Here is a 26677-nt window from a genome sequence, read left to right on the forward strand (position 1 = left end):
TTCCTAGCAGTCGCAAAAAAGACAAATGCTATTTACGCTGGTGACTATAGACCTATCAGTATACTCCCCACATTTTCCAAAGTTTGCGAGAACTTGATAGCCACGCAAATTTCATCATTTGTACAGAACAATCGTCTACTCTATCCACTACAATCTGGCTTCAAACAAAGTCACAGTTGTTCGACTGCAATGGTTAAAATACTAGATGATATTAGAATTAGTTTTGACAACGGAGACTTGACTCTACTTTGTTTACTTGATTTTTCTAAAGAATTGTTATGTTTGAAGCTTAAACACTATTTCGGCTTCAAAGACAGTGCGGTGAAGCTCATGGCCAGCTACCTTGGAGACAGAACGCAGAAGGTCAATACCAGTAAATCAACATCCCAGTCTAGATACGTATACACTGGTGTTCCGCAAGGGTCTATCCTTGGTCCACTTCTATTCAGTCTTTTTGTCAATGATGTTTTTACCGTTTGTCAGTACGTGAATGTCCATGCGTATACTGATGATATACAACTGTACTTGTCCAGTCGGATTGGTCTCGTTGAAGATTTATGTTTCAAAATAAACAGTGATTTGTCTGCTATTTCTGTATGGGCTAATGAAAACTCTTTATGTTTGAACGCGTCAAAGTCATATGTCTTACCTATATGTACTAGTGTGGTGCCTGTTGACAATATCCCTAAATTGTGGATAGGTACAAGTTCCCTTACCTTTATGGTTAAGGTAAAAAATTTTAACACGAAACTTACCTGTGCTGACCATATAAATAGGGTTGTGGGGAATATTTATGCTACATTGCGTAAGCTGAGAGTCTCTGCAACATTCACACCAGAAAAAACGAGGCGCAAATTAGTTCTCCAGCTAATTATGCCTCTTATTACCTACTCTGAGGTGGTATACAGCAGATTCGACTCCACATCTTGCCATAAACTTAATGTGGCCTTTAATAACGCCACGTGGTATGTATATGGGATTGATAAATATGACCATGTCTCTGCCTGGCGATCAAGGAAATTGCATATTTTTGTACAAACTTACATTATTCAAGTCTCCTCCATATCTCATATCTGACAGAGAAGTTGATACCAGTAAGGTCTCGCAGACACAACAAATTCATCGTTCCAAAATTTAATTACCTAGCATCATCCAGATTATTTTTCATTAACGCTGTTAAAGTGTGGAACACATTACCCGACACTGTGAAGGCTGGACTTAACAGATTTAACTTCAAGGCACAAGTCTATAATTACTTTAAAAGTGTTTGATTGCATTAAATTAGGGCATTCGATTCTCTCTACATTCTCTAATTACTACTTTTGCTTTTTCTTTTCTAAATCCTTCTTTTCTTTTCCTACTGCTTCTTTTCTTTTTATTAGTATAGTTAAGTTAAACATATTGGATTGATTTGTAAATGAACTGGTGTAAAATTTAGATTAAGAAACTTGTATGTTAAAAATATTCCAGTTATATTATATATATTGTTGAAGTACTATTAAAAGACCTCAGTCTTACTATGTACTATTTATATAAACAAATAAACAAACTGTTTTAGGAAGACGCCACCTACAGTAAAAAATAAATAAAAAATACGTATGTGCTTGTAACCAAACCCAAATGGCTTATACGTGACTATTATTCGGGACGACCCGAAGAAATCCGAGTATATTTCAACCATGAAAAAGCCATTCATAAAAGACTGTAGGCCCCCCTCCTCACCGCTCACCATAATAACATTTTTCTAATAGCGGTCGCCCCTCGGCAGACAATGGCAAATCTCCGAGTGTATTTCTGCCATGAAAAAGCTCCTCATAAAAATATCTGCCGTTCGGGGTCGGCTTGAAACTGTAGGTCCCTCCATTTGTGAAACAACATCAGGACGCACACCACAAATAGGAGGAGGAGCTCGGTCAAACACCCAAAAAGGGTATGCGCGCCAATTATATATATATATAATGTTCTTAGAAGCTCGTTTTGCTAAAAAATATCGTTTCCTATACTGATGGGTTCTAAAATCATGAATCTGAATGAGAATAGACGTACCTACATAGTAAGAAACGAAATTCACAAGATGCAACATATAAAACCATTCATTTAAAATGTTTTTCGGTGAAATACAGTCCGTGAAATAATCAACTAAAAAACAAATTCAGCTAAAATTAATATACATACTTCAAAGACAAAAACTTACGTAAAAGCAAAAGATATTTTAATTACAAATAAAAGCGAAATATACTAAAAGAAATATAAAACCATCGATTCAAATAGAAAGACCATAAAAATTATAAAAAAACGAGAAGCTATTGAGGTAACGGTACAGTTCCATGTCGAGATACAGTGAGTGAGCAGTGTTCAAAATTACAAGAAATAGCTTACACCTATAAGTGAGAGTATGAAACAAAGAATATTTGTTATTATGTATATGTTAATCTTTATTAGACATGCAGCAGTAATATATTAAGGGACATATTTAAAGGTTTTTAACTCTTTATTTCATAAAATATTCGCAAATATGCATGTGCATGTGTAAATAGAAAATGTTTCATCTAAGTCATATAAATTTATCTGTATATCTAATAAACGGAATTATAATTCTTTCAATTATCTTCATTTTATATGGATGTAAATAGTAAATGTACTTTTTTAGATCGCAATGCGTTTATTTTCTTAAGCCTCCTCACTTATACCAACGTATTGTGTGTCAAAATTTAATAACTTTTTTGGCGGATAAGCATTTAATAAATTATTGAATTTACTGGTGATGATAGTTTTCCGCATACCTGAAAAGGCATAGAAGTCCACGATATATCGCGCTTTTTCTTGATAAAATTGATAATATTAAGCTGATTTGACTTGTATCTATTCATGTGTATATTACGGTATATTATATTGATAATCTTCGTATTTAAGCGGCATAGAAAATCATAGCGTGATTATTCAAGTCAGCAAAACTATTTAAATGCATTCAATGCTACGAAGCTACGCGAACTTGATTAGTAAACATATATATCTATGTGGTATATTGATACTTTTATCGCTCACGGTTCGAATTTTTTTTGGCTGCCCATATGTATTTCCGTTGCATGCGGAATATAGTAGTAGTAGTAGCAGTAGACAGTGAATAATACTTAAATCTAAACTACTCAAGTAATTGCAGGAAATATTTTAATTTGATGTTACGAAAGTTAAGTTTTTTTAACATTTTTCATTTAATTTTGAAAAAGTGTCCTCGTAAACTCGATATAGTCGAGAGCATCCTTTATAGGTTGGCCAGAACGGGGTTCCACATACGGCTTCATACGCTGCACACAGTAATCCGCCATGTCCTTGGTTAGGTTCTGTGAAAATTCAAAATATTCATTATAAGTATCGTACATAAATATGTAATATCCATAAATAATGGCCACTTACGCAATAAAGCTCTTCCTTTGTTACGTAGGGGCGGTCGGAGGCAGTGATAGCACGGAAAGCATTCTCGATTTCTTCGTAGGATTGTACATTCTCTGTTTCCTTTGAAATCATAAAAGCTATGTACTCCTGCAATGAAACATGTCCATCACGATTCGGGTCCACAACATTGAGAATGGCCTCGAATTCTGGGTCGGGCTGACCTTCTTCTACCATTGGGAGATCATAGCCGAGCGCTCGCAGGCATGATTTAAATTCTTGGTGATTCAATTTACCACTCTTGTCTTTGTCAAAATGCTTGAACATCATTGAGAATTCTTTTAGTGAATCTTCCGATACTCCAGAGTGATTACGTGCCTGTATTTGTTGCTCTAAGTTGTGTTGCATACGCATTGATAGTTGGTCAAGCTGATCCCATTGCTGGGCCAGGCCAACAGTCGAATGTTCTGTGTAACGATTGTCCAATATCAAATGTTCCTCTAGTAATGCTCCCAATTCTTCGATTTTCTTCAAGTCAACACGACGGGCGCGTACTTCGGTGGCCTTGATGCGAAGAGCTTCCAGTTGCTGTTCCAATGAACCGGAACCTTCCATCATGCTAGTTCTATATCGATAAGTGATAATTTAAAGAGTACAAAAAAAATCAAAGCTGAGAATTTGTTCCACTTTCAAATAGCAAAACTGCAAATTTTCTAAGAAAGGCAAAGTGCTATTAATTAATTAGCTAAAAAAGAAGCAAATTGAATTGATTACATTTTCCGAATTTTTCTATAAATCTTAGCATTTCTGCTAAGAAGTTACTCCAAGGATTTAAATATCCTCAACTTTTTAAATTGTTAATGCAAACACTATTCTGCAATGTTATGTTATTCACATGGATGATTAGTGGTCTTAACATAGGGCACGGCATTTACAAGGTTAGTTAGGTTAGATGGTTGCCCCCCAAGGATAAAAGGATTTACTTGGAACAGGATTGTAAATTTGTCCATTAAGGCATCATTGAAGAGTAAAAAGAGGAAACAGGAAAGAGGGATATGTAAGGACAAATGACCAACGACGACTTTTAACGGTTGTGTTTGACGCTTCGTCCTGTCGATGAATTTATGACACGCGTAGTAAAACAATAAAAACGAATATACCTAAATTTAAGCAATTTTATTGGAAATCAGACCCAAATTAGGGTGCGCTTTTATAGTGCTTATAATGTATATATTTAATGGGATTAAGTAATTTCCTAAAGAAACTACACTAATAAATATTCTAAACCTAAGAAGCATAATATTCTAAACCCCATAAGCCGCTTTGAAAGGCACATAAAATTTCAAATACGGCAACTACAAAAATTTAGCCAATGCTAACCGGTACCTTGGGACCCAGTCTGGTATATTGGTTTTTTAAATGGTTACTTTCGGGAAAACGTGGTGTAACCGTTCTGCTTGAATGATTTAAATTAATTTAACAGAGAAAGAGCTGTTAAATTCGCGCATTATGAACGAATTGAAAAAAATTGTCTCCGACAGCTGATCGATAATCTTGCTGGTGTTTGGGACACTCCCAATTTTTGTTTATCTTATCAAATTAATTTGACAATTTAGAACAAATTTTACACAAAGTGATTAAATGGCCAACTTCAATTTAAGATCTTAAATTTCTGCATGCAATGAAAAATTTGGTGTAAATCAAATATTTCTACTAAATTTAAAAAAAAAAACTTTACTGAGCCCTGAAGGCAGAATCTCCTACTGCTCTAATACTCTAAAACACATTAAGTTTCCTAATACTTCCTACTTAGATGTATACCATCGATATGTTAATCGCTTATGAGTGGAAGCAGATAGAGGCTATTCATTTGTTATCAATAAAAAAAGTGATTTGCCAGCTTTCGTATAACAATGCTCAGCTGCGTTTTCGCCTATTTTAGTGCATCTAACAAACGTGGTAACATCAGCATTTCACAACGTAATATATATGTATGAATACGGATTAGAAAAGAGAACACTTGAGCATATTTAAGTAAAGTATTTTTACCCTTCTCTATTATAACCCAGCATATAATATCTAAAATAAAAAGTAAAAGAGTACAAATCTGGAGTTACACTGGTGAAAAAAATTTCATCTCAAAGTAAATTCCATTATGCAGTAAATTTTATGAAATTTGTTTTTGTATGACCTTTGGCATTAGCATTTGCTTCTGCCACCCAATTCAATAAAATTCTCACCTTGTTTCGGTTAGCCACGTATGGAAAAGATTAGCATGTTTTGCAAATTCCTTTCGCAATTTATCATTCTCTTCTTGACGCTTGGCCTCTTTAGCCAATTCGCCATCTCGCTCCTCTATGATCTTTTGCAAGTTGCGCCAGGTTTCTTCAAGAGCTTCCATGGTGAACCAAGTGTATGGGTTAGGCCCAACATTGAAGCTCTTGATCTTCTGATCGAGCGCTGCCAGAGCCTTAAAGTCTGCCTCGGCGGACGAAAGTGAAGCCTGGAATTGTGCATGCGCATCGCGCAGAGCACGTATTTCTTCGATCGAATTGCAGCGAACAGGATCAGTAAGGTCCTCTTCGGCATTTTCGAACCAAGAATTGAAGGCGGAAGCTTTCTTCGCAAATGTCAAGTAGAGTTCCTCGATTTGGCGGAACTGATCTTGCATGGCCAACAAGCGTTGTTTGCGTGTCTCAGAGGCTTCCCGAAGTTTATTCCAACGAGAAATGACATCTTCATGACGTTTCAAAATAGCCGGTGATTGAGCGTGATTCGCATCAATAAGTTGGTCCTTTAGAGCAGTTATATTATGAATACCTTCTTGTTCAAAGGCATTGAGACCTGAAATAAAACAATAAACATTTGGTAATATCTTAACACATGAGCGTAGTATCGGTGACGCAATTTACTAATATGCATAATATGTAAAATAACAGTTGTTTTTTTTTCATAATATATAAAATAACTTAGTTTTTTTCACCCACCAACATCAAATGTCTCTTGCTTTGTCAACAGAGTTTGAACAGTTGAAAGATCGCGCCCATATTCATCAGACCGTACGTAGTTCTCCTTATCGGCGATCCAGCTCTCGACCACATCAGCTTTCCACATAAATTGCAGGTAAGCAGAATTGTCTAAAAGTGCTCCTTTGCGGCGGGCCGCCAATGCATTCAAATTGTCTAGTTTATTGCGAAGTTGTTGACAACGTTGTGCAATAGAGTCACCGTGGTGATTTTTAGCTTCCACTAATTCAGTTCCTTGATCGCATATTAATGAGCAGCGATCCTTGTGAGCTGCAAAGTCCGTTTCAAATGCGTCATGCTTCTTCAAAAGTCCTTGCACAGCAGCCATTGAGTCTCCATAGTCATCAACCGAGAGTAATTGCTGTTTCTCTGTTATCCACGCTTCTTCTTCTTCTACTTGGGCTAAAAATTGTTGATATATCAGGGATTCATCCAACTTCTGGCCGCGTGTAGCTGCCAAATTCTTGAGTTCAGCCCAAGCCTGGTTTAAGGCCTTAAGTCGCTGTTCAATTTCGGGTACACCCAAATTGGAAACATCCATTAATTTTTCACCTGCTTCTTGTACAGCCTGAATTGCTGGTTCGTGTGATGCCAATTCAGCTTCTAGGCGTTTATGTTTCTTTTTCAGATTTTGTACACCGGTCAAATCGCGACCATAGTCATCAGAGCCAACCAACAATTTTTTTTCTTTTATCCAACTTTCCTCATCGGCGATATCGCGGAAGAATTGATGCAAAGTCAATGCCTCGTTCAAGCGAGCCTGACGGTGTGCAGCCAAATTACAGATGCGTTCATAGCGTTCATTAATACTTTGCCGTTTCTCTTGAATGCCAGCACTGTCAAATTGACCGCTGTCGACCAAGGAATCGGCCTGGTTGTTCATGTCCTTGATGCGGTCTTCGTGTGCCACGATATCCGCCTCCACCAACTGATGCTTCTTCATGAGGTTTTGGACTGATGCCAAATCCTTACCAGAATCCTCAGTGGTGAGCAAGCTTTCGACCTCGCCCAACCAGAAGTCCAAGTCCTTGACAGCAGCGATGTAGGTTCGCTGTTTGTTTGCTTCTTTTAATTTCAGAGATTTTTCAGTTGTCTTGTGTGTGAGATATTCCCATTGATCAGCAATTTGGGTTAGACGCTTCTGAACAGCATCTTCCGAGCCGCTGCATTGCTTCTTATCAATCAAGTTTTCTCCCATTGCCAAAACACTCTGAATACGATCTGCATTGGCTGCCAATTCAGCTTCAAAGGCCTGATGCTTTTGGTGTTTCGATTGAATATTGGCTGGATCTTTGTAACTCTCTTCGGTAGCCAATTGCAATTTCTCAGCGATCCAGTTCTCGATTTCATCAGCATCACGAGAGAATTGCTGCAATGTCTGCTCATCGCCCAATCGGGAACGTTTCTCAATCAAACCCTCTTTCAAGTGACGCCAACGTTCCAACACTTGCTTTCTCTTGTCGTCAATCAGATTAGATGCGTAGTGATTTTGATTAATTAACGTATCAGCTAGCACTTGAAGGGCAGCAATCTTCTCCTCGTGCCCATTGATAGCCTTATCGAAATCTTCGTGCTTTTTGATCAAAGCTTCAACATTATCGCCCTTATTGTCGACATCATCGGCATTAAGGAATGCTTCCCGTGCCGACATCCACGACTCTGCAAGCTCACAATCGCGCATATACAATTGCAGATCCAAATTTTGCTCAAGTTGTAATCGACGAGCAGTCCATGCTTTCTCCAGTTCTTCACGGGTCTTAGCCAGGTCCTCGATCTTCTCCTTGATTTCGGGTGAAGCATAGTGATTAGTTTGCAACAGTTCATTGCCGAACTGTTCGAAGGCGGCAAATGTTCCAGCACGTGCATCAATTTCCGTCCGGTGCTCCTAATAGAAAAAATAATCATCATTTTAAATTGCATTTGTCACAAATGTAATTTCCTGGTTATAACAAAGTATAAGGCACGATTTAGTTAAAACAGAGTAAACACATAAATTTGCTGTAAAATGTGGTTTAGTCAACATAGAATACAATACAGGTTACCCTTACATCCAAACGACAAAATACGATTTTATTTTAACAGTTCTAGAAGGGTTCAATTGCAACTAGCGCTGAAATCATTCCTTTTTAGTTGTAAAAATAAGTATTTTTAGATTATGGCCTTGATTTAAACCCTAAAAAATTCTTTTTTTTTTTGGGGGGAATTTTGAAAACATTAGTCCATGGCAACTCTGTAAATAGCCCCCAATAACTTTAGCTACGAATTAATCAAAACCGCCAGCAACTGCGAGTCATGATGTCGAAAATATTGTGTAATTTTATTTTTACTTTGACTCAGAAAAGAATAGCTTGCCATATATCCAAACCCGTAACTAAAGGATCCATTTTTCTTAAGACTTTTGTGGTTTTTTTCGCTCTACTTTTTCCGCCTTAAATATTTTGAATTCTTTTTTTAATAACCCGTATATGCACATTTTGTTGTATATTTATTTTGCAGTGTTCTTTTCACTGTAAGTGTACATTAAAGCTTCTGTAATACTGTAATTCTGTAAGGGGCCCACACACGACGTGCATGCTCGCGTGTTTGGATATTTAGCGGCGTTTACAACTTTAAAACCTTATCTTCAATGAGCTATATGATGTCAGCAGCTGGTACAATCGCATCACAAGTACATACACGATGAATCGGATAGTACAATCACTCGCAGGCGCCAACATGCTGACGTGGTGTGTGGGCCCTTTTAGCGGAAAATTTTTAATAAAAACAAAACTAAACAATAACGAAGCATTTTTTGAGATGGCATTCGAGTTTCGACAAGGCTGTTATGAGAGGACACACATGTGGAAAAAATTTCTACTAGATTTAAAGAGTTTTAATTATTGTAAATTGCCAATGAAGTTCATAAATGGCCTCTTGTCCCAAAAAATTACATAAATCATTTTTTTCATATGCACAATACATATGTATATATGTATATAACCCTAGAAAAAGCTTGGGTGAAAATTTCTAAGTACGGCCGAAAATTTCAATTTGCAATAATGGAAAGAATTATTTATGAACTACTCTGCAGCACATTAACGTTACAGTTATCGCGAGGCTACTAGCCACATGCGAGATATACAATAGTATGCCCGATTTTTGTCTTTATTTCGGTTTGTGTGGAAGCGTTTGCAGCAGGTTAGAGATATTCGTACAAAGATTTAGAACTAATTCGTTTATGGACATTTATATTTATAAATGAATTTATGTACATACATATCTACCTCTATGTTATTAGTATTGTTGTATTTATTATGCAATGCAATTGTATTACAGAATATATTGAACCTTGTTTTTGAATTGGTTAATTGTTTATTGCGAGGAGTAATGCTAGAAAAGATGTATGTGTTGGTGTCGACATAAATATAAATCTCGGTATTAAAAATTTTCCATTTGATGATCGATTATGATATGCATATGCGCGGATGTAGTTATGCATGTACGTACATATATATGTGTAGAATTATAAATTTTAATACAAAGTGATAAGATATTTAACAAGAAACGGCAGTAGCGGCATTTGAAAAATCTTGGTTAGCAGGACTTAATTTAATTAGCAACTACCTCATCAGACAAAGATGTGCCGGGAGTGTTACCGTGTCCAATAATGGATTCGAGTTCTGCGCGACGAGCCTTGAGGTTGTTGTATGATTGATTTAGGATTGTTGGTTATTTATTAAATTTATATATAATATGTTCGTTTATTGTTTATTCATCCAAACCAATTGTTTTTTTAATATGTTTATTGAGGTGATAAAGTGGCATTTAGGTGGTGGAAGATCCAGTAGCATATGTATGTATTATGTATATGTAGGAAATGCCGTAAATGGCCATACGATTTATATATACGAAGAGGGAAACCAAAAGTCGGCGAACGAAGAGAAAGAAAAAAAAAAGTTTTTAAATTTATATTTATATACTAAATATGTAAATCTGCTAAAACCACAACAAACAAAACAAATGCATTTAAATAAATTTTGAAAATTTCTAATGCGGGGATTTCCTGCCGGAGCAGTCACAAACATAAAAAACTAGTAACTGCGAGGGTAGTTCAAAAAGTTCGCTGAAAGAAAGGGAAGGAATTTGAAATTAAATATGAGTTTATTTTTCTATCTATTTTCTCTCTTTTGAGATCTTTCTGAAAACTATTAATAAAAAATGAAGAAGAAATAGGCAGAAATAGCTAATTCACTTTATCATTATCAGTCAATTTTTTTTTTAATAACCTTTTTTTTATTTGAGACTTTTGTAAACAATGCACCCACGTTATATGTAGATAAGTATTTTTATGACAGCTGTTAGATTTTCTAAAAGTGTAGAATATAACACTTTCGTAATATTAAACCAGTTTCTCGAAAAAAAAAAAACAAAATTCTTGGAGAATCATCTTTTCATCAGATGGTGAAGCATTTTTTTAACACTGTATAGACTACCGTTTCGGTCCAGCTTCGTAATGATTAATTGTATGAAATTTCAGTACGTTGGCATACGTGATTTCATTTTTCACCATAAGACAGGCATCGACAATTTATGTAAACGTATGTCAGTACCTTAACATAAGCGATTCCAGAGAAAATCTATATGAATTTTTCAGTTTGTAAAAAAGATGCGACACCCCGTTTTCCAATGCCTACCACATTTTACCTTAAGACAGGTATTGGTATTTATCTAACTGCGTAAAATTTCATTATCTTAACTTTTGTGGTTCTGGAGAAAATCTATTTGGAAATTTCAGTTTATATGAGAGGTGCCACGATTCCTTTTCCAATACCATAAGTACGGTATATACGATTTATTCATTCGTGCCAATTTTCAGTTCCCTTCTTAATTGGTATTAGAGACATATTGGTTTTCACATTTGAGTCTATAAGTCAGATGTCACGTCCCTAAATACCGAAGTTAGCATTTGTTTGTTTCATTGAAATCGGGAGAACCGTACACTTAAAAAAGCGGTGTAAATATATCAGTGTGGCTTTTTTATATACTGATTTTTTCCCTGGCTAATTTTCCTTACTTAGTGAGGAGCTTAAGTACGGGACGAATCTTAATTTCTCCATAGTTAATGTTTTCTACCCGATTCAGTTGTCTGTTGTATTGAGTCGCTAAGTAGTTTTAAGTTAAAAATATCTCCGCCCTTTCTCCTCCGCAGACCTTTCTTTCTTCGAACTTTATGATCTCCATCCATATGTCTTAATGAAATATAAAATTACCACTTACCTGGTGACGTTCGATAAGCGCTTCGGCCCCCGTAACATCATTTGCGAGTTCGTCAGACGTTACCAGGCTCATCATCGAGTTAATCCAAGCAAGGAGATCCCTATAGTCACTGAGAAAACGTTGCAAATCATATGAGTCCAAAAGCTTTTCTTTGCGTGCAGTTGCTTTTGTAATGATTTGATCCCACATTTCGTTGATCTCCTTTTGTTTGGCGTAAGTTTGTTCAGCAGTATCTGGATGTGACTGCATTAAGCGATTTGCAGTTTCATCCAATTGTCGGATTTTGTCACGCAGTGCTGCCAGATCGCGTTCAACGCCTTCGTGCTTGCGCTGCAATGTTTGAACACTGCGCAAATCCTTACCCAAATCATCATTGTTGAGGGCATTTTCTTTTTCGGCGATCCAATCCTTGGTTTCGTCAATGTCCCGATGGAAGCGCTGAACTTCATGAGCAGATCCAAGTTGGCTCGCTTTCTCAGCAGTCAATTGTTGAAGATTGGTCCATTTGTCATTCAGGTCTTGCATTTGTGACTGGATTTTCAAAGCAGCCTCTGTTTGACCGAGGGAAGTCAGTTGAACGGCAATTTCATTCATGTTTGCCAAGCGAACCTCGTTGGCCTTCAAGTCATCGTTGAAATCATCGAACTTCTTTTGTAGCACTTCAACTTCTTCGAGATCTTCACCCACAACATCAGCGATTTGAGCGTGATTTTCTTTGTCTTTAATCCAGTTTGCTAAATCCGCAGCTTCGCGAACAAGAACGTATGCTTTGACCGTTTCATTTAATTTGTTTTGACGTTCCCGAGCCAATGCTAGTAAATTATCGTATTGGGAATTAATCTGATTTTGACGTTTAGCAATGGAGTGATTATCTACAAGATTCTGCTGACTTGCACTGAGACCAGCCTCAATTTTTTTTATGTAAGCAGCTGGTACAAATCCCTGACGATCATTAACCTCAACTTTCCACCAGTCTTTGTTATTTGAGTTGAGCAGAGTTAGCACATCACCCTTCTTCATTGACACCTCACGTGGTGATTTTTCAGTATAATCGTAAAGGGCAACAACACATTCCTTTCCGGTTATATCGACAACAGGAGTTTCTTGTTGCCGACAGTTTCTAGCTTGTTCTTGCAATGCTTGTATTGTATTGCCAAATGCTTCTAAATCTGAGACTAACGCTTCGTGCTTCTTCAGTAATGCCTCGGCGGAGTCCTCATCTTTCCCGTAATCGCTGCTAGTGGCTATTGGTTCTTTCTCACGCATCCACGATTCAGCCTCGTTAGCATCAGCAAAGTATTGATGCGCTTGTAATGAGTCCTCAAGATCTTGCTTGCGTTGATTTGATTTTTCCTTCAGGGTGTTCCATTGTTCTTGCAAAGCATCCAACCGTTGACGAATGTCTTCACTAGCAAATGGTTGCTCTTTTAGCATATTCTCCCCTGAACTAATAACATTAAGCAAACGGGGTTCATGATTATTGATTTCAGCTAAAACAGCTTGATGTTTTTTGATAAGGTTCTGTACACCAATTAGGTCCCTACCACGATTAGTCGAAGCAGCAATTGGTTCTTTCTCGCGAATCCAAGCAGCTTCATCTTCTAAGTCTCTAAATAGTTGCTGGACCTGTAATGAGTCTAGTAAATGTTGCTTGCGCTCTGCCATCGGAGCAGCCAAGGCAGCATAACGCTCTGACAAATTGGCTTCTTTGTTTCTAATATTATCAGCATCGAAATGTCCCGATTCAATGAATTTATTAGCTGCCACCTTGATGCTTTCAATGCGATCTTGATGAGCCATAACATCCGCTTCGAGAAGTGCGTGTTTTTTCTGCAAATTTTGTACCGACGTCAAGTCCTTGCCATGATCTTCGGACAACAGCTGACCCTCGATTTCGCTTAGCCATAGTTCAATATCTTCTATAGTCCGATTGAATTGTTGCTGTTGACAAGCTTCATGTAGCTTGCATCCCTTTTTATCAGAAGCCTGAACCAATGTTTCCCATAATACAACAATCTCCTGCATTCGTGTATTAATCTGGTCGGACGCGTAATGCTCCTTTTCTATCAGTTCAGTGCCTACTGTTGTAATATCTTCAATTCGTGATTTGTTAGCGTTGAGTTCATGTTCGAAGTTTTGGTGTTTTTGCATTTTGCCGTTTAAATTGGTTGGATCTAAATAACTGTCATCGGTAGCGAACTTCAATTTCTCACTTATCCAACCTTTGGTTTCATCGCAATCGCGTTCAAACTGCTGATAGCGATTGGAATCTTCCAACAGCTGCCGGCGTCTTGCAGACTTCTCTTGCAGTGCCGACCGACGCGCCAGCAGCATTTGACGACGTTGTGCCACATCATCAGCAGCATAGTGTTGTCCATCAATTAGCTTGGTAGCGAATATATCAAGAGCTTTGATTTTCTCTTCTTGTGCAGCGAGACTTTTCTCAAAATCTTCGTGCTTTTTAATCAAAGCCTCAACAGAGTCTAACGAATCGCCAAGATCTTCATTGGCAAGGAAAGCTTCTTGCTTAGCCATCCATGTGTCTGCTTGTTCAGTATCACGATAGAAAAGCTGCAAATCCATACATTGCTCGTACAGAATACGTCGATCTTCCCATAAAGATAACAGTGAACTTTTGTCATTTTCTAGTGCAGCCAATTTCTCTTGAATCTCAGCTGCAGCGTAATGTTCACGCTCCAATAGTTTGCGTCCAGACTCTGTAGTCAGTTTAAAACTATCCTCGCGTGCATCAATTTCGCCTTTGTGCTCCTGGTGACGTTCCAAGAGAGCTTCGGCTCCAGCTACATCCTTAGCCAATTCATCGGCGGAAATAATGGCTTTCATACCGTTTATCCATGATACCAAGTCACGGAAGTCAGCCAGAAAACGATGCAAAAAGTACGATTCATCTAGTTTCTGTTTACGCTCGCGTGCCTTTGCTGTTAGGCTTTGCCAATAGTTAGCAATTTCTGCTTGTTTGTCACGAATTTGATCGCTATGGTCGGCATGAATCGAGCACAGGCGTAATGCCTCAGCTCCCAAAGTGGATACCTTATCTTCAAGTGCGGCTAAGTCTCGTTCGACGCCCTCATGTTTCCGCTGCAAGGTTTGTACACTGGCCAGGTCGCGGCCATAGTCATCCGATGATAATACAACATCCTTTTCTGCAATCCAAGCAACGGTCTCATCAGCATCGCGATTGAATCGTTGAATTTCATGAGCACCAAACAATTTTTCTTGGCGTACAATAGCCAATTGCTTAAGGCGTTGCCATGCCTCGTTTAACTCCTCTTTGCGTTTGGTTATTGTTTCGCGTTCTGGATGGCCATCCTGAACCAGCTTATCAGCCAATTGATTCACTTCATTCACACGATATTCTTGCGAAGCCATATCCTTTTGGAATTCATCAAACTTTCGCTGCAATACTTCTACATGCTCTAAATCTTGCCCAAATTCATCTGCAGTAACGAAAGCTTCTTTGTCCTTGATCCAAAACATTACTTCCTCACATTGGCGTAAAAATTGCACCAAAACCAAAGCCTGTTGCAATTTTTGTCCCTTCTCGGCCAAGCGATTCAATAGCAACTCCCACAAACGGTGCAACTCATCCAATCGTCGTAAAATCGTCTCGGAAGCAAAGTGCTGCTGATTAATCATCTCTTGAGCTGTGTTGTCAAGTGAGACAATGGCATTACTATGAGCTGACACCTCCGCTTCGAAAGCTTGATGTTTTTGAATTTTAGCTTGCAAGTTTGTGGGATCGCGATAGCTTTCCTCACTTGCGGCCTGCAATTTTTCATGAATCCATGATTCTAACTCATCCGCATCGCGCTTGAAATACTGAAAGCGTCGCGAATCTTCTAGCTTCTCACGCTTCTGGCGAGTCTCGATCTTAAATTCATTATACCGTGAAAGCACCTGCTCTCGACGCTCTTGAATGTCCTCGACTGTTTCGAGAATTTTCACCTCCTTAGGAGTGAAATTCTCCATTTTCCTCGTATTCTCGTTTCGATCGTTGCTTTGTAATAAGTTTTAATTTGTATTTTTCGATTTTGTCAGTTTTCTAACAAAACAAAACAAAAAAAATCTTTCAGTTGGTTCTAAAATTGATGACCTCATCATCGTATTAATTTAAGTTAATTGATATTTACCTTGTTACTATGGTTTGCTCTTATTCTCTTTAATTAAATTAATACTGCTTAGTGCTTTTAACGATTAAGCTGCGAGCCACCACCTGCGTTGTCCAAAGCCTCTTTTTCTGTATCTGCAACAAACGGAATGAAATGAAAACATTTTATTTTTTGTGAATGAACTGAATTTCGTTATTACATAATAATGATACAATTTCGTCAAACATAAATGCTTCACATACAGGCAAATATATAAGAGCGGAGTGAGTCAGACCTTCTATTATTCAATTACCCCAACTTATTCTAAAATGTTGCTCGCTTCGTTCGCAATGCACGACTAGCCCGTTCGCATTTTATTTCTGCACTTAACTCGTACTCCCATCTATTGAAAATGAGTAGTTGATAACAAATTGTCACGCTTAACCCTTTAGAGTATGTTAACACACACAGGGGTTTCTTTTGATGCAGTTTTTTGTCATTTTACAAATACCATCTACAAGGTGCTGGTCATCCTACTTTCGCTTCGTTACATTTTTTTTTATCGGACGGAGATGTTACTTTTCAACTGTTATATACTATATAACGGATATAATATAAATATAATAAAAATAATACAAAAAAAAAAGTAATAATTATATTTTTTTCAGTATTTCATTGGTTTATTCGAAAGAACAAACACTCGCATTCGTTTTGGAATACGATTTTCTGGATGTAGCTTTCGGTACTGGTGGTACGGCCTGTGTGGGATGGCGCAACACCTTGCTTCAGATCGTGCATGCCCATATCTTCAATTCCCGGGCACAACAAATTTTTTTTATCAATCTTCTGTAGCGGTCACCGTTTCCAGCACTATTTTCAAAGAAAAATGCGCCAATGATGCCACTGTTCCAAAATCCCCCAAACTGTGAATGGATTGGCTTCTCGACGATTCCGAGCGAGTTTTCAATTTGCTAATATAGCCACCGAGATCAAAATGTGTTTCGTCAGAAAAGATGATTTTGATTTATTTTCAATATATGTACGCACTCTTTGGGCTAGACAATATTGAGTTTGGAAATACATACATATGTTAGTTTGCAACATTTTCCAACATTGTTGAATCGTAATGAGATTCATTTCGTTCCGATAATGACTTTCAGACAAAGTTTCTTGCGGGGAAGAGTTGTCACTGTCAAAATAACATTTCATTACCAAACACAAAAAAAAAAAAAAAAAAAAAAAAAAAAAATTTTATGGACCTTTCGGTACATTTGTGTTCGCAAAAATATTATATGTCGCGCTGCTATTATTGTGAACACAGGTGTATATATAATTTGCTGCTAAAGCACTCATAAACCCTGTCAATATACCGAAACTAAACTTCTGTATTAGGTGACTCAAAATAAATGAATTTCAAACACCAATACTTATTCTTTCATATCTTATCTCAATATGTACGAATTTTTAAAATTCTCTGCAAGTTATTTTATAGTCAACTGAATATTTTGCTCTGGGTCGTAAAAAGGCAAACCTGGTAAGAGATACTTATTACATTGCACCATTATTATGGAGTTAAGATAAATTAAAATTTTGACAAGTGCTTTTTTTTATTAAACAAAACTCCAATTGTAAAGTGTTTGAGTTTGAGCTAAACCGATTTTTTTTCTGTTTTTATATATCCAGCAGATATCCTATTGAAATGTAAGTAGATTTCACGATAGGGTAAAATATCTTTGAAATAAATAATATAATAATTTAAAACTTCAGGTTCAAATCTAATCATAAAATTTTAAATAGTCATAGTTTTTGCAATTATTATGTTTCCACTGGTATTTTATTTTATATATTCTTCTTTGAGTTAATTTACGTCGCTGAGTAGTTGTAATAGCATACAACTTGTCCAATAAACTTTCGGGGAGTTGCAAAAAATTGAAATGACGTTTTAAGTCTTTCGTCGTCATCCCAGCATGCATTTAATGCATGTAAAAGCCAAAATTTGAAAAACCATACTTATTTATAAAGTGCGACTTATCAGATTCCAGATATCGAAAACACTTAAAAAAATTAATCGCCATGTTTTTTCCATAATTTCACTTTAGAAATTACTTCAATGATGTAAGTTTTCTTTTGACCGTTATGATGAAGTCAGATTATACGCGATATGTGAATAGCCTAAGGAATTCGGTAAATCAGAATCGATTAATTAATTTTTTCCAGTGCTTTCAGAGCCATTGACACTTAATAAAAACAGGAAATTGAAAGTTTGTACTCATTTATTACGTCATCAATTAAAAAGAAACACTTTAATTTATTAAAACTTAATTAGACAAGTAATTTTAATAAAAACCTAAATTATCAGTGTCTCTCGAGAGATCGGCCAATACTTCCATAAATAAATGAGATTTGGCTTCGTCATCACTACTGTCACCATTGTTAACGGCGCCTCTAATCTTTGTTCTCCGAATTTGGATGGCCTCATCAGCAATGCATTGTAGTGTTTTTGAGATTTCGTTCAGCACATTGGCGGGCCAATTCTCCTTGAAAATTGGCACAAACAACACATTAACCTTGTCTAAAGTAAGTACTTGCATCTCAATCATGTAAACTAACAAGTCTTTTAGTTTTCCAAAACGATCACTATTTACTCCCAAAGTTTCGATAAATGCTACTGTGACCAGTCCGTCGTAAATACTAGGGGTTTTTTGTGACTCTGCCAAGCTGGAACTATTGCTGTCGTCATCACTCTCGTTTATTTCAAGCTGCGCGTTTCTCTTATTATTTTTTTTGCTTCGCTCAGCAGTGTTTCCGAGAACTTCGAAATTTGAATGCAACCAAACTTTACAAGAAGATTTCATGAGTTCTGTTGTAAGGCATTCTGGTTTATGAATAATTAGGTGTTGTATAAGTTGCACAACGCCTCCTCCGATTAGACGGTAAAATATTATGGGCAATGTATTCACAAACGCTTCGGGTATTCTCTGCAAGAATGATATAATGGAATTAGGTTCTGTCGCTACCAGTTCAGTGCGGGTCGAAGTGCAATGGAGCCAGTACTGTAGTTCGTCAAGTAAATCGGATACGCTGGGTTTAAGCTGCACTATTTTTAATTCCGACAGCGACGGCACTTGTTGTTCCTTTTTGTTTACTTTGCATATTTTTTGCGTGATTTCGTTAAGATCGCCACAATAAATATTATTTCGTTGCAGATTATCTTGAAACCACTGTTGAATACGTTTCATTGCATTTTTTTGTATTAATTGAGAATATGTTCTTTTTACGACAGGAGTTGTTTCCTCTGGGAGCAGAGCTTTGAGAGCAGTTGTAACACGTTGATCCACCCGTTTTGGTAAGCCAGTTTCCCACTGTTGTCGGGCATCTGCATAGGCGCTTTCATAGATGGTGGATATTTTTCTAAAAACTTCATCAGTATTGGACGAAGTGATCTCGTTTACACGCTTGTCCGCAGCAGCTTTTGAAGGCAGTATATATTTGTGCTGTACGTCCTTTACAACCGACTTGTAAACTCTTTCGGTTACAAACTCTATGAGTCGTCTCATAGAAACATTCTGAGAATGAAGAAATGCTTCAATAAGTTTATTTTGTAGAGATTGTTGCGAGTTTAAGATGTTCGGATTCGCTTGATATCCGGAGTGTGATGGTGAATTGGTTGCTGGAGGTTGTGAATCTGCAATGCGTGTAGTTATGTGGCGATATCGGCCTGTGCGTGACACATATTTAGTAGTTGCATATTTGCTTGGCATAATAGCAACACGAAATTCTGCCAGAAACGGGCAAGCAACAGTAAGCAAAGATTCAAGTATGGGGTTCAGTGTTGTCTCCAAATTTATGTTTTTCTCTTTTTCCATTGAACCAATGTTGCTCATACTTGCAAAACGAAAATCGGCTGCACGAAACATGCTTGCAGTTAGTTGTTGGCATTCCGAATATTTCTCGTTACTGTTGTTATCAGTGCCTGTTTGGGAGGCTCTATATCTAAAATATCTTTCCGACATGATAGGTTTTGTCTCAAAGAGCCAACCTAAGCAGCAACGCAGGATGAATATAGATGTTGGCGTTAAATTTGTAGGCGACGAATTGAAACAGATTTGTGTGTATAATGAAAATAGAATGAGAGTGGTTTTGACGAAATCTTCCATTTGTAGCGTAACATTGTCCAACATTGCAAGATACTGTACCAGCCAAGGTAATGTAATAAGCATTTTATTGCCTTTAATAGCATCTAGAAGGTGATAGGATACACTAAAATGCGGCTGAAATAAGCTGCGCAATATTAACTGTTTTTTTTCAATGTTGCCGGATATAGCAGAGGTGTACAAGTTCTGGCAATAGGGATATGCTGTTACAAAGCCCAAAAATTTCGCTAAAATTATCATGGACGTCAGAACCTCTGGACGCACTATGAATTCACTATTTTCGCTTTTATCATTTTCCGTTTCGAACTCATCCGCATCCCTGTTGTCACTCAAATTCAATTGCTCAAATGTGGAATTGTTTAAGGCAATCAGTTGAGAATAGAGTGCCATTTTCAACTGTTCAAAAAATGGTATGGATTTGGCTTCACTGATGAAATCACGAAAAAATGCTTGATTACGCGGAAATTGATAGTCGACGCTGAAGTTACTAGGTGCCACGAGACGTTGTGCCAATTTACTAAACTTTTCCGCATCAACCTCTAAGCCAATGTCCTCAGGGGAGGCAGCATCACTTGCAGATATCAAGAGCTGTGAGACAAACAATTTAGAAAAGTGTGCCATGTTAATTGGATTCTCTGACTGTTTAAATATTTCACGAATTCTCGGTGCCAATTCTTGAGCGAAGTTCCAATTCGGATTAAGATGGTGTGCTTCCCATAACTTGAGTACTTTATAAAATAGATCTCTTTGCGTTTTAAAAGCGCCAAACTCATAATTGGATGTGAAATGCTGTCTCGAGTCTTTGTCTTCTTGATAATATACGCTTTTAAATGAGCGATCGTTTGGAGCAGAGATGTCAGTTGTGTGAGACTTCCCGAGCAGCAACGATTGTTTGCGCTGATAAATGAATTCCAGGTACGACTTCAAGTCCATGTCAAGAATATGAACGCGCTCATTGTGTAGGACAACTCCCAAACTCTTGATGTCCAGATGAGCAAACAAGTGCCGCTGGCGCTTCAGCACACACAATGCAAAGTAAATGCAGTTTGTAGCATTGTTTAGCATATGTATGCCCATTGATAATTCTTTATCCTTTTCTAATTGTGCATTGGGTGGCTTGGAGTCATTCTGAATCGGTTCCACCGTTCTTTCCTGTGCGTTCAACAAATTCAACATAAATGCCATTTCGCTAAGAACGTTCGTTACGAAATTCATATCCATTAAAATTACGTAGATATCCGCTAAGCGTTGAATGTATGCGTGATTTTTTATTTTATCAAGTTCTACAGGAGGCAGTTGCTTGCTAACCGAAGCTTCTGTTGTCTCATCTTCCACTTTGCATGTAACATCTTGTAGCTTTCGCTCAATCATCCCCCGCAAGTTTTTCTCGTCATTTCCAACACAAGCAGTTTCCAATTCCTTACTTATATCGTTCGCATTAAGTTTCAGTGACTTTCTTGCAGCCACAATACTACATTTATTTTTATCCTCAATTTCAGCATTTGTAAGTTTTAGTATATTATTTTCGTTACTGAATGAACTGCTGCAGCCAAAAAGCTTTAATTCGCCAGTACCACTTGCAACGGTTCGGTTACTTATAGTAGTTGGTACTACTCTTTTTTTGGGTTTACTATTTGCTACAGATTCACTAGAAGATGCGGCAGTAGCGTTTGTAATTGGTGTGTGGGATGCTTTCTTTCGGCTCGATCGGTTGTTGCTTTGTTGGATTACCATAAAGTCCCCCAGACAAAAGCTGGATGAAGTGCTGTTATTGCGGCTCGGCTTTTCAGCGCCATGAGGCGTTGTTTGCATTATTGAGCTATTTCCCGATCGGCGGTTGCTGTTCTGGTGGCGGCGGATGGGTGTTGATGAGTCGCTCTGAACAATATTTCTCAGGCTTCGATCCATCGACTGCGTAGGCGTGGAAATAGCCGAGGAAGTATTTTTGTTTGTGTTTCGAAAATGTGCCGACAGATCCTCAACTGGGCTATTTTCAAAGTGTGCTTTAGCTTTGCCGACTTGCTCAGGTGTAGAAGAAAAATTTGGTGTAGATGGCGCAGAGTTCTGACTGTATGTTAAAGGTTGGCGCTTGGGTGTATCATTCACATTTAAATTTTTGCCACATCCATAAAAATCACCGATGGTATTCTCCGTTCGTATTGTTGTTTGAACGGTTGGTTCATTCTCATTAGATCGGAGATAGTTGTCAGTTTGTTGTCGCAAGGTATTCAGGAAGTATATAGCAAAATTTTCCAAGCTGCAAGCGACATCTCCCTTCGGCTCGCTGAATTGTTGAAGAAACCAGTGGCGAAAGAAATCCATGGAAACTGTGACATCATTGAGGGAATGTATTAGCATTTCTGGACTAGCTAGTAGCAGAGCCTTTAATGTATCTTCCGGTGAACACATTGCTAATTTGTTGTATATAACATCTAACATCTTTAGTTTAGATAATCGTTGATTTCAAACACTGTTCATTATGGCTTTTTCTTTCTACTTAAATATTCTTAAGTTTTAGTTTGATCATCTGAAATGGAAGATGTCAGAGAAAAAGAGGACGATATTTCAGGAAGGAAGTCGTATGCAGCTTGTCGTCAGAGTTATTGGAAAAATCTAAATTGCAAGTACAGGTTTATTTCTATTAAGCATGTTTTTGCAATGTATGTACTGGTTAATAAATAAAATCAACTACAACAAAACTACATCTAATTACATTAGTTTTCATTTTTAGTTTAATAAAATAAGGATACAAGTTTGTTTCCGCAGAGATTATCTCAAAAACATTGCGAACGAAACGAAGTTACTTGCATTTCATGGCAATACATTTCACGGCGATTTCAGGCTTATGAACTTTCAATTCTGTGAACTAGGCATTCAACTAAAGACTTGATGAGAATATTTAAAGCAACTATAATTTTGGAATATATACCATTTATTCGATTAACTGTTGTGCTGTGCAATAGATGAGGTCAGTGATGCCAAAAGAACTGGGCATATACTAAATAGAACAACTCTATTATATGGAAACGCCGAGTATATTACGCCTTGATTCCAGCTGTACTATAGGGGAAAGCTATTTATGTAAGCTAAGCTTTTTGCATGTATGCAAGATCACGAAGTCCTTTGCTTGAAAAATACTACTAGTTTTGGCAGTTTAGAGACTGAAATATTAGCTGACTTAGGGAAAAGCTCCAGATTCTCCCCTCATTCCTATCTAGCCTGCTTGGAATGATGGCCCTAGCACAACTATCAAAACCCAGTTTGCGGATGAAGAGATCTGTACAAAATGATTCCATGTCCTACAGGAGATTTCTCTGAGCAACAATGGATCGAACTTGAAGATCAATATATGTAGTCCTCTGCACTCTCTTTAATTTATTGGTGTTATACTCCTTCAGAAGAGATACCCACCAAATTGGTAGAATCACAAAGTTATATAAAACAAGTAAACCAGTAACTTATATAAAACATGTTTTTGGAAAATTATTATTTTTAAAGTACAATTAGTAAAATTAAATACCGAAAGCGAAATAATCAATTTAAAGGTATTTGAACAGTTTAGGACTGAATACGGCTTCCAAATTAAAGGTAATATCAAATTTTTTTTGTTAACAATTTTATTATATTAAATAACCGAAGATAGAAATATTGGGTACTTTCGCTGTATTAAAAGTGTGAATACGAAAAATTGTTGGTTTCAGGATAACACTAATCAAAATCTCAAACTTTTTAGTTAGAATTTTCAGAAAAATCTCGAGAATGCAGAGTTGTAGCTCATTCCATATTGTGTAAGTTTTGGAATGGCTCAAAAATCGAATTGACTTTCGCTAATTTTTTTGTTCTTTATTTGACAGTGCTATGCATTTTCTACCATTTTTAATTTTGATGAAATTTTAAGTTATATGGTTTTTGTTGAAGTATAAACTATATTTTTATAAAAATTTAAAAATTAAATTAAATAAGAAATAAATAAATTGTCAAGACTTTATAATATGTCGCCCTGCTATTATTGTGAACATAAGTGTACGCACAGGGTGTTATCAAGTGCCCAACTGTGAAAAAGAAAACCAAAATATTGAAGGTGGAGCTGAGAGCTCAGCATTTGACTGTCAACAAAGTAATTGACATGCTTTAAGCAAAAATAAAGGAATGACGTAATGCAGCAAACACGAATATTTAGCTTTAAAACTGACTCCACATAAATATTAGGTACACTATTATTCATGAGAATTCCTTAACCAAAGAAATGAGCGCACATAACGAAACGCCAAATAATGATACGGCACGGCAACAATGATTGAGAATCTAAACAAACAAAAAAATTAGATGAAAATAACTCAATTAAAAGCAGTTCTATATATGTATGTATGAATATATATACATACATGTGCACACATGTATACTTTTACACAAATAAAATCAAAAATTTTAGATGCGCATGCTCTTTGAGTCACCGTTAGATAAAGGACCAGAAACCTATGCTCAACAAAAATAAAATGTCATCTGCATTATTGTGTTCCTAGCAAGTTGACGTAATTCATATTTGGGACTTTATTCTTATGAAGTGGTACATTTACTACAGAAAATTTGTGCCTAATTCTTACTTTTTAGAAACAAAAATGTATACATCAATCTTTGCTTATTTTATTTTGATAAATGTATGCCCCTAATCTTCGCCGAAATTCCTTGCTTCATGAAAATAATTTTTTACTCTTGAAAAGGATAAATTTTAAAATATTAGTTTTCCTGGTTTGTATTTTTACTAAGAAAGTACATGTTAAGGTAGAACTTTAGAATACCTATGTGCTCATAATAAAATAATAGTAAAGTAGGTATACATACAAAATACGTAAACTTTAGCCCTTTTTATTTGAATTAGTACATTATACTTTTTATTATTCATTTATTGTTGTAGTTTATACGTATATTGAACTTCGTGTGGATTAAAGTAAATACATATGTAATCAACCAGTGATACTATCTTTGTTAGATGTTCATCAGACTTTATCTTCCAATTTTTTTTATTTATTACAAATATAGTTCTCTAGACTTTTATTATTCCCAAGATATATGTATTTTCTTATAATCTTTATTTTTCAAAAATGCTCTGACAGTTCTACCTTTATGTACCATATATATATAATTGGCGCTTACACCCTTTTTGTTGGGTGTTTGCCCAGCTCCTCCTCCTAGATATTTTTTATGAAGAGCTCTTTCATGACAGAAATACACTCGGAGGTTTGCCATTGCCTGCCGAGGGGCGACCGCCATTAGAAAAAACTTTTTACTTTATTTTGGTGTTTCACAGAGATTCAAACCTACGTACTCCGGCCATATATATATGTATTATTATTATAAAAATACACTCCATAAACCATTATCAAATTTTAATTTTACGTGGTTTACTGTAAACTTTTGTAAGATAAAATTTAACATGTAGTACTGCGGGTATAATTACTTATCTACAGTTTCCCCTTGCCATCTAGATGGTGATGCGAAAAATTTCATGTAATGACCTATAAAGTACTATGAAAAATATACTACATACTTCAAAATTACACAGCTTTCACAGCTTTTCATTTTAGTGTTGATTATCTCAAAGTTATATGGCTAAAACATTTATAGAAAAGTAATTGCAAAGGACCGTACGCGATGGAAACGTTTTGTGAAGGCCCTATGTTCCACTCAGGGCAAAAGGAATTGATAATGCTTTTAAGTAGAAGTACTTGTTGTTGTTGTTGTTGTTGTAGGGCAAAAGGAATTGATAATGCTTTTAAGTAGAAGTACTTGTATTAGCTATTGCTTCCAATAAGCCATTTGAACTTGGATTTTTAAATCACGGATCAATATCAAATCCTAAAAATATGCAACATCTAAAATAACCATGTTCGTGTTGGTGAGTAAAATGCTAATTTTAAATTACAACTTTTGAAACACCTTTTTCACTTAACAATTTGTGGAAACGATTTTTAGAATATCACTAATTAATTTGTCTTGTTTAAGGAGTGCATGATTCAAATATTAAAGATATTCGCACTTCTTATTCGCTATTCACACAGCACAAAACTTTACAAACACAAAATAGCTGCCTGCCGAGTACACCACGACGGAAGCAGCACGATGACGTCGCTCACATCGTCTACGCTCTTATTGAACGATTTCTCCTAAAATGCTCCTTCTGTAATTTTTGCACCTATTAACTTTTGGATACAGACAATTTTTGTTATATTCTTAAATACCGAACTGAGAATTAAATTTTCACTATAACTTTATATTTTATTGTCTGTTTAAAAACATTGCACCCAAAGTTTCGGTAAAAACTCCAGCAAATCCATATTTTTTCACAATGGGTGTGGCGGGTGCTAGCTGACCCAACATTTTTCTTCACAATGTACTACCACCTAATCCTACTGTAAGTTGTATACAATTTTATGAAATTTTTAACTAACTTACGGAAATAATTTTCCAGATTTGGTTTACACAGTATCCTTTTGCTTTCAACTGGATAGCCTCTATTTTCAATAATTAATTAAAAGCGTACAGTATATGAACTTTCGACTGTTTTAAGAGCACTTTACAAAATGGCAACGAGAAACTAAATACTCGCTAGAAAAGTTCACTGCGAGTTTCTAGCCCGTTTATTACGCTCTATTCAACGTTGCCGTCCAGTATTTTTTGTTTTAACACAGTTTGCCATTCTCAGCTGTCAAATCATAATTATCGATATCCATAATTCTCATGC

The 26677-nt window shown here is 36.6% G+C and overlaps 2 protein-coding genes across 4 annotated transcripts; both read right to left on the minus strand.

The window, feature by feature from the left end:
• Positions 1-2066: 2066 nt before the first annotated feature.
• Positions 2067-26536, minus strand: LOC128861454 (spectrin alpha chain). 3 transcript variants are annotated; one of them, XM_054099595.1, is made up of 9 exons: positions 26389-26536; positions 15824-15936; positions 11673-15735; positions 10020-10088; positions 6378-8301; positions 5631-6234; positions 5440-5469; positions 3415-4015; positions 2067-3341 (listed from the first exon to the last, which is right to left on the minus strand). In XM_054099595.1, exons 3-9 carry the CDS (start codon positions 15660-15662, stop codon positions 3213-3215), a joined length of 7347 nt encoding a protein of 2448 aa, XP_053955570.1. In that variant the 5' UTR covers positions 15663-15735; positions 15824-15936; positions 26389-26536; the 3' UTR covers positions 2067-3212. The 3 variants fall into 3 exon arrangements, with proteins under 3 accessions (XP_053955570.1, XP_053955568.1, XP_053955569.1); XM_054099593.1 differs by lacking the exon at positions 5440-5469; XM_054099594.1 differs by lacking the exons at positions 5440-5469; positions 10020-10088 and having other exon boundaries at positions 26389-26535.
• LOC128860720 (protein disks lost) lies at positions 18118-22344 on the minus strand. The gene has a single exon (XM_054098410.1). It carries the CDS (start codon positions 22342-22344, stop codon positions 18118-18120), a length of 4227 nt encoding a protein of 1408 aa, XP_053954385.1.
• Positions 26537-26677: the final 141 nt, after the last annotated feature.

Source organism: Anastrepha ludens, chromosome 4 (assembly GCF_028408465.1).
Source record: "Anastrepha ludens isolate Willacy chromosome 4, idAnaLude1.1, whole genome shotgun sequence".
Classification (NCBI taxonomy): domain Eukaryota; kingdom Metazoa; phylum Arthropoda; class Insecta; order Diptera; family Tephritidae; genus Anastrepha; species Anastrepha ludens.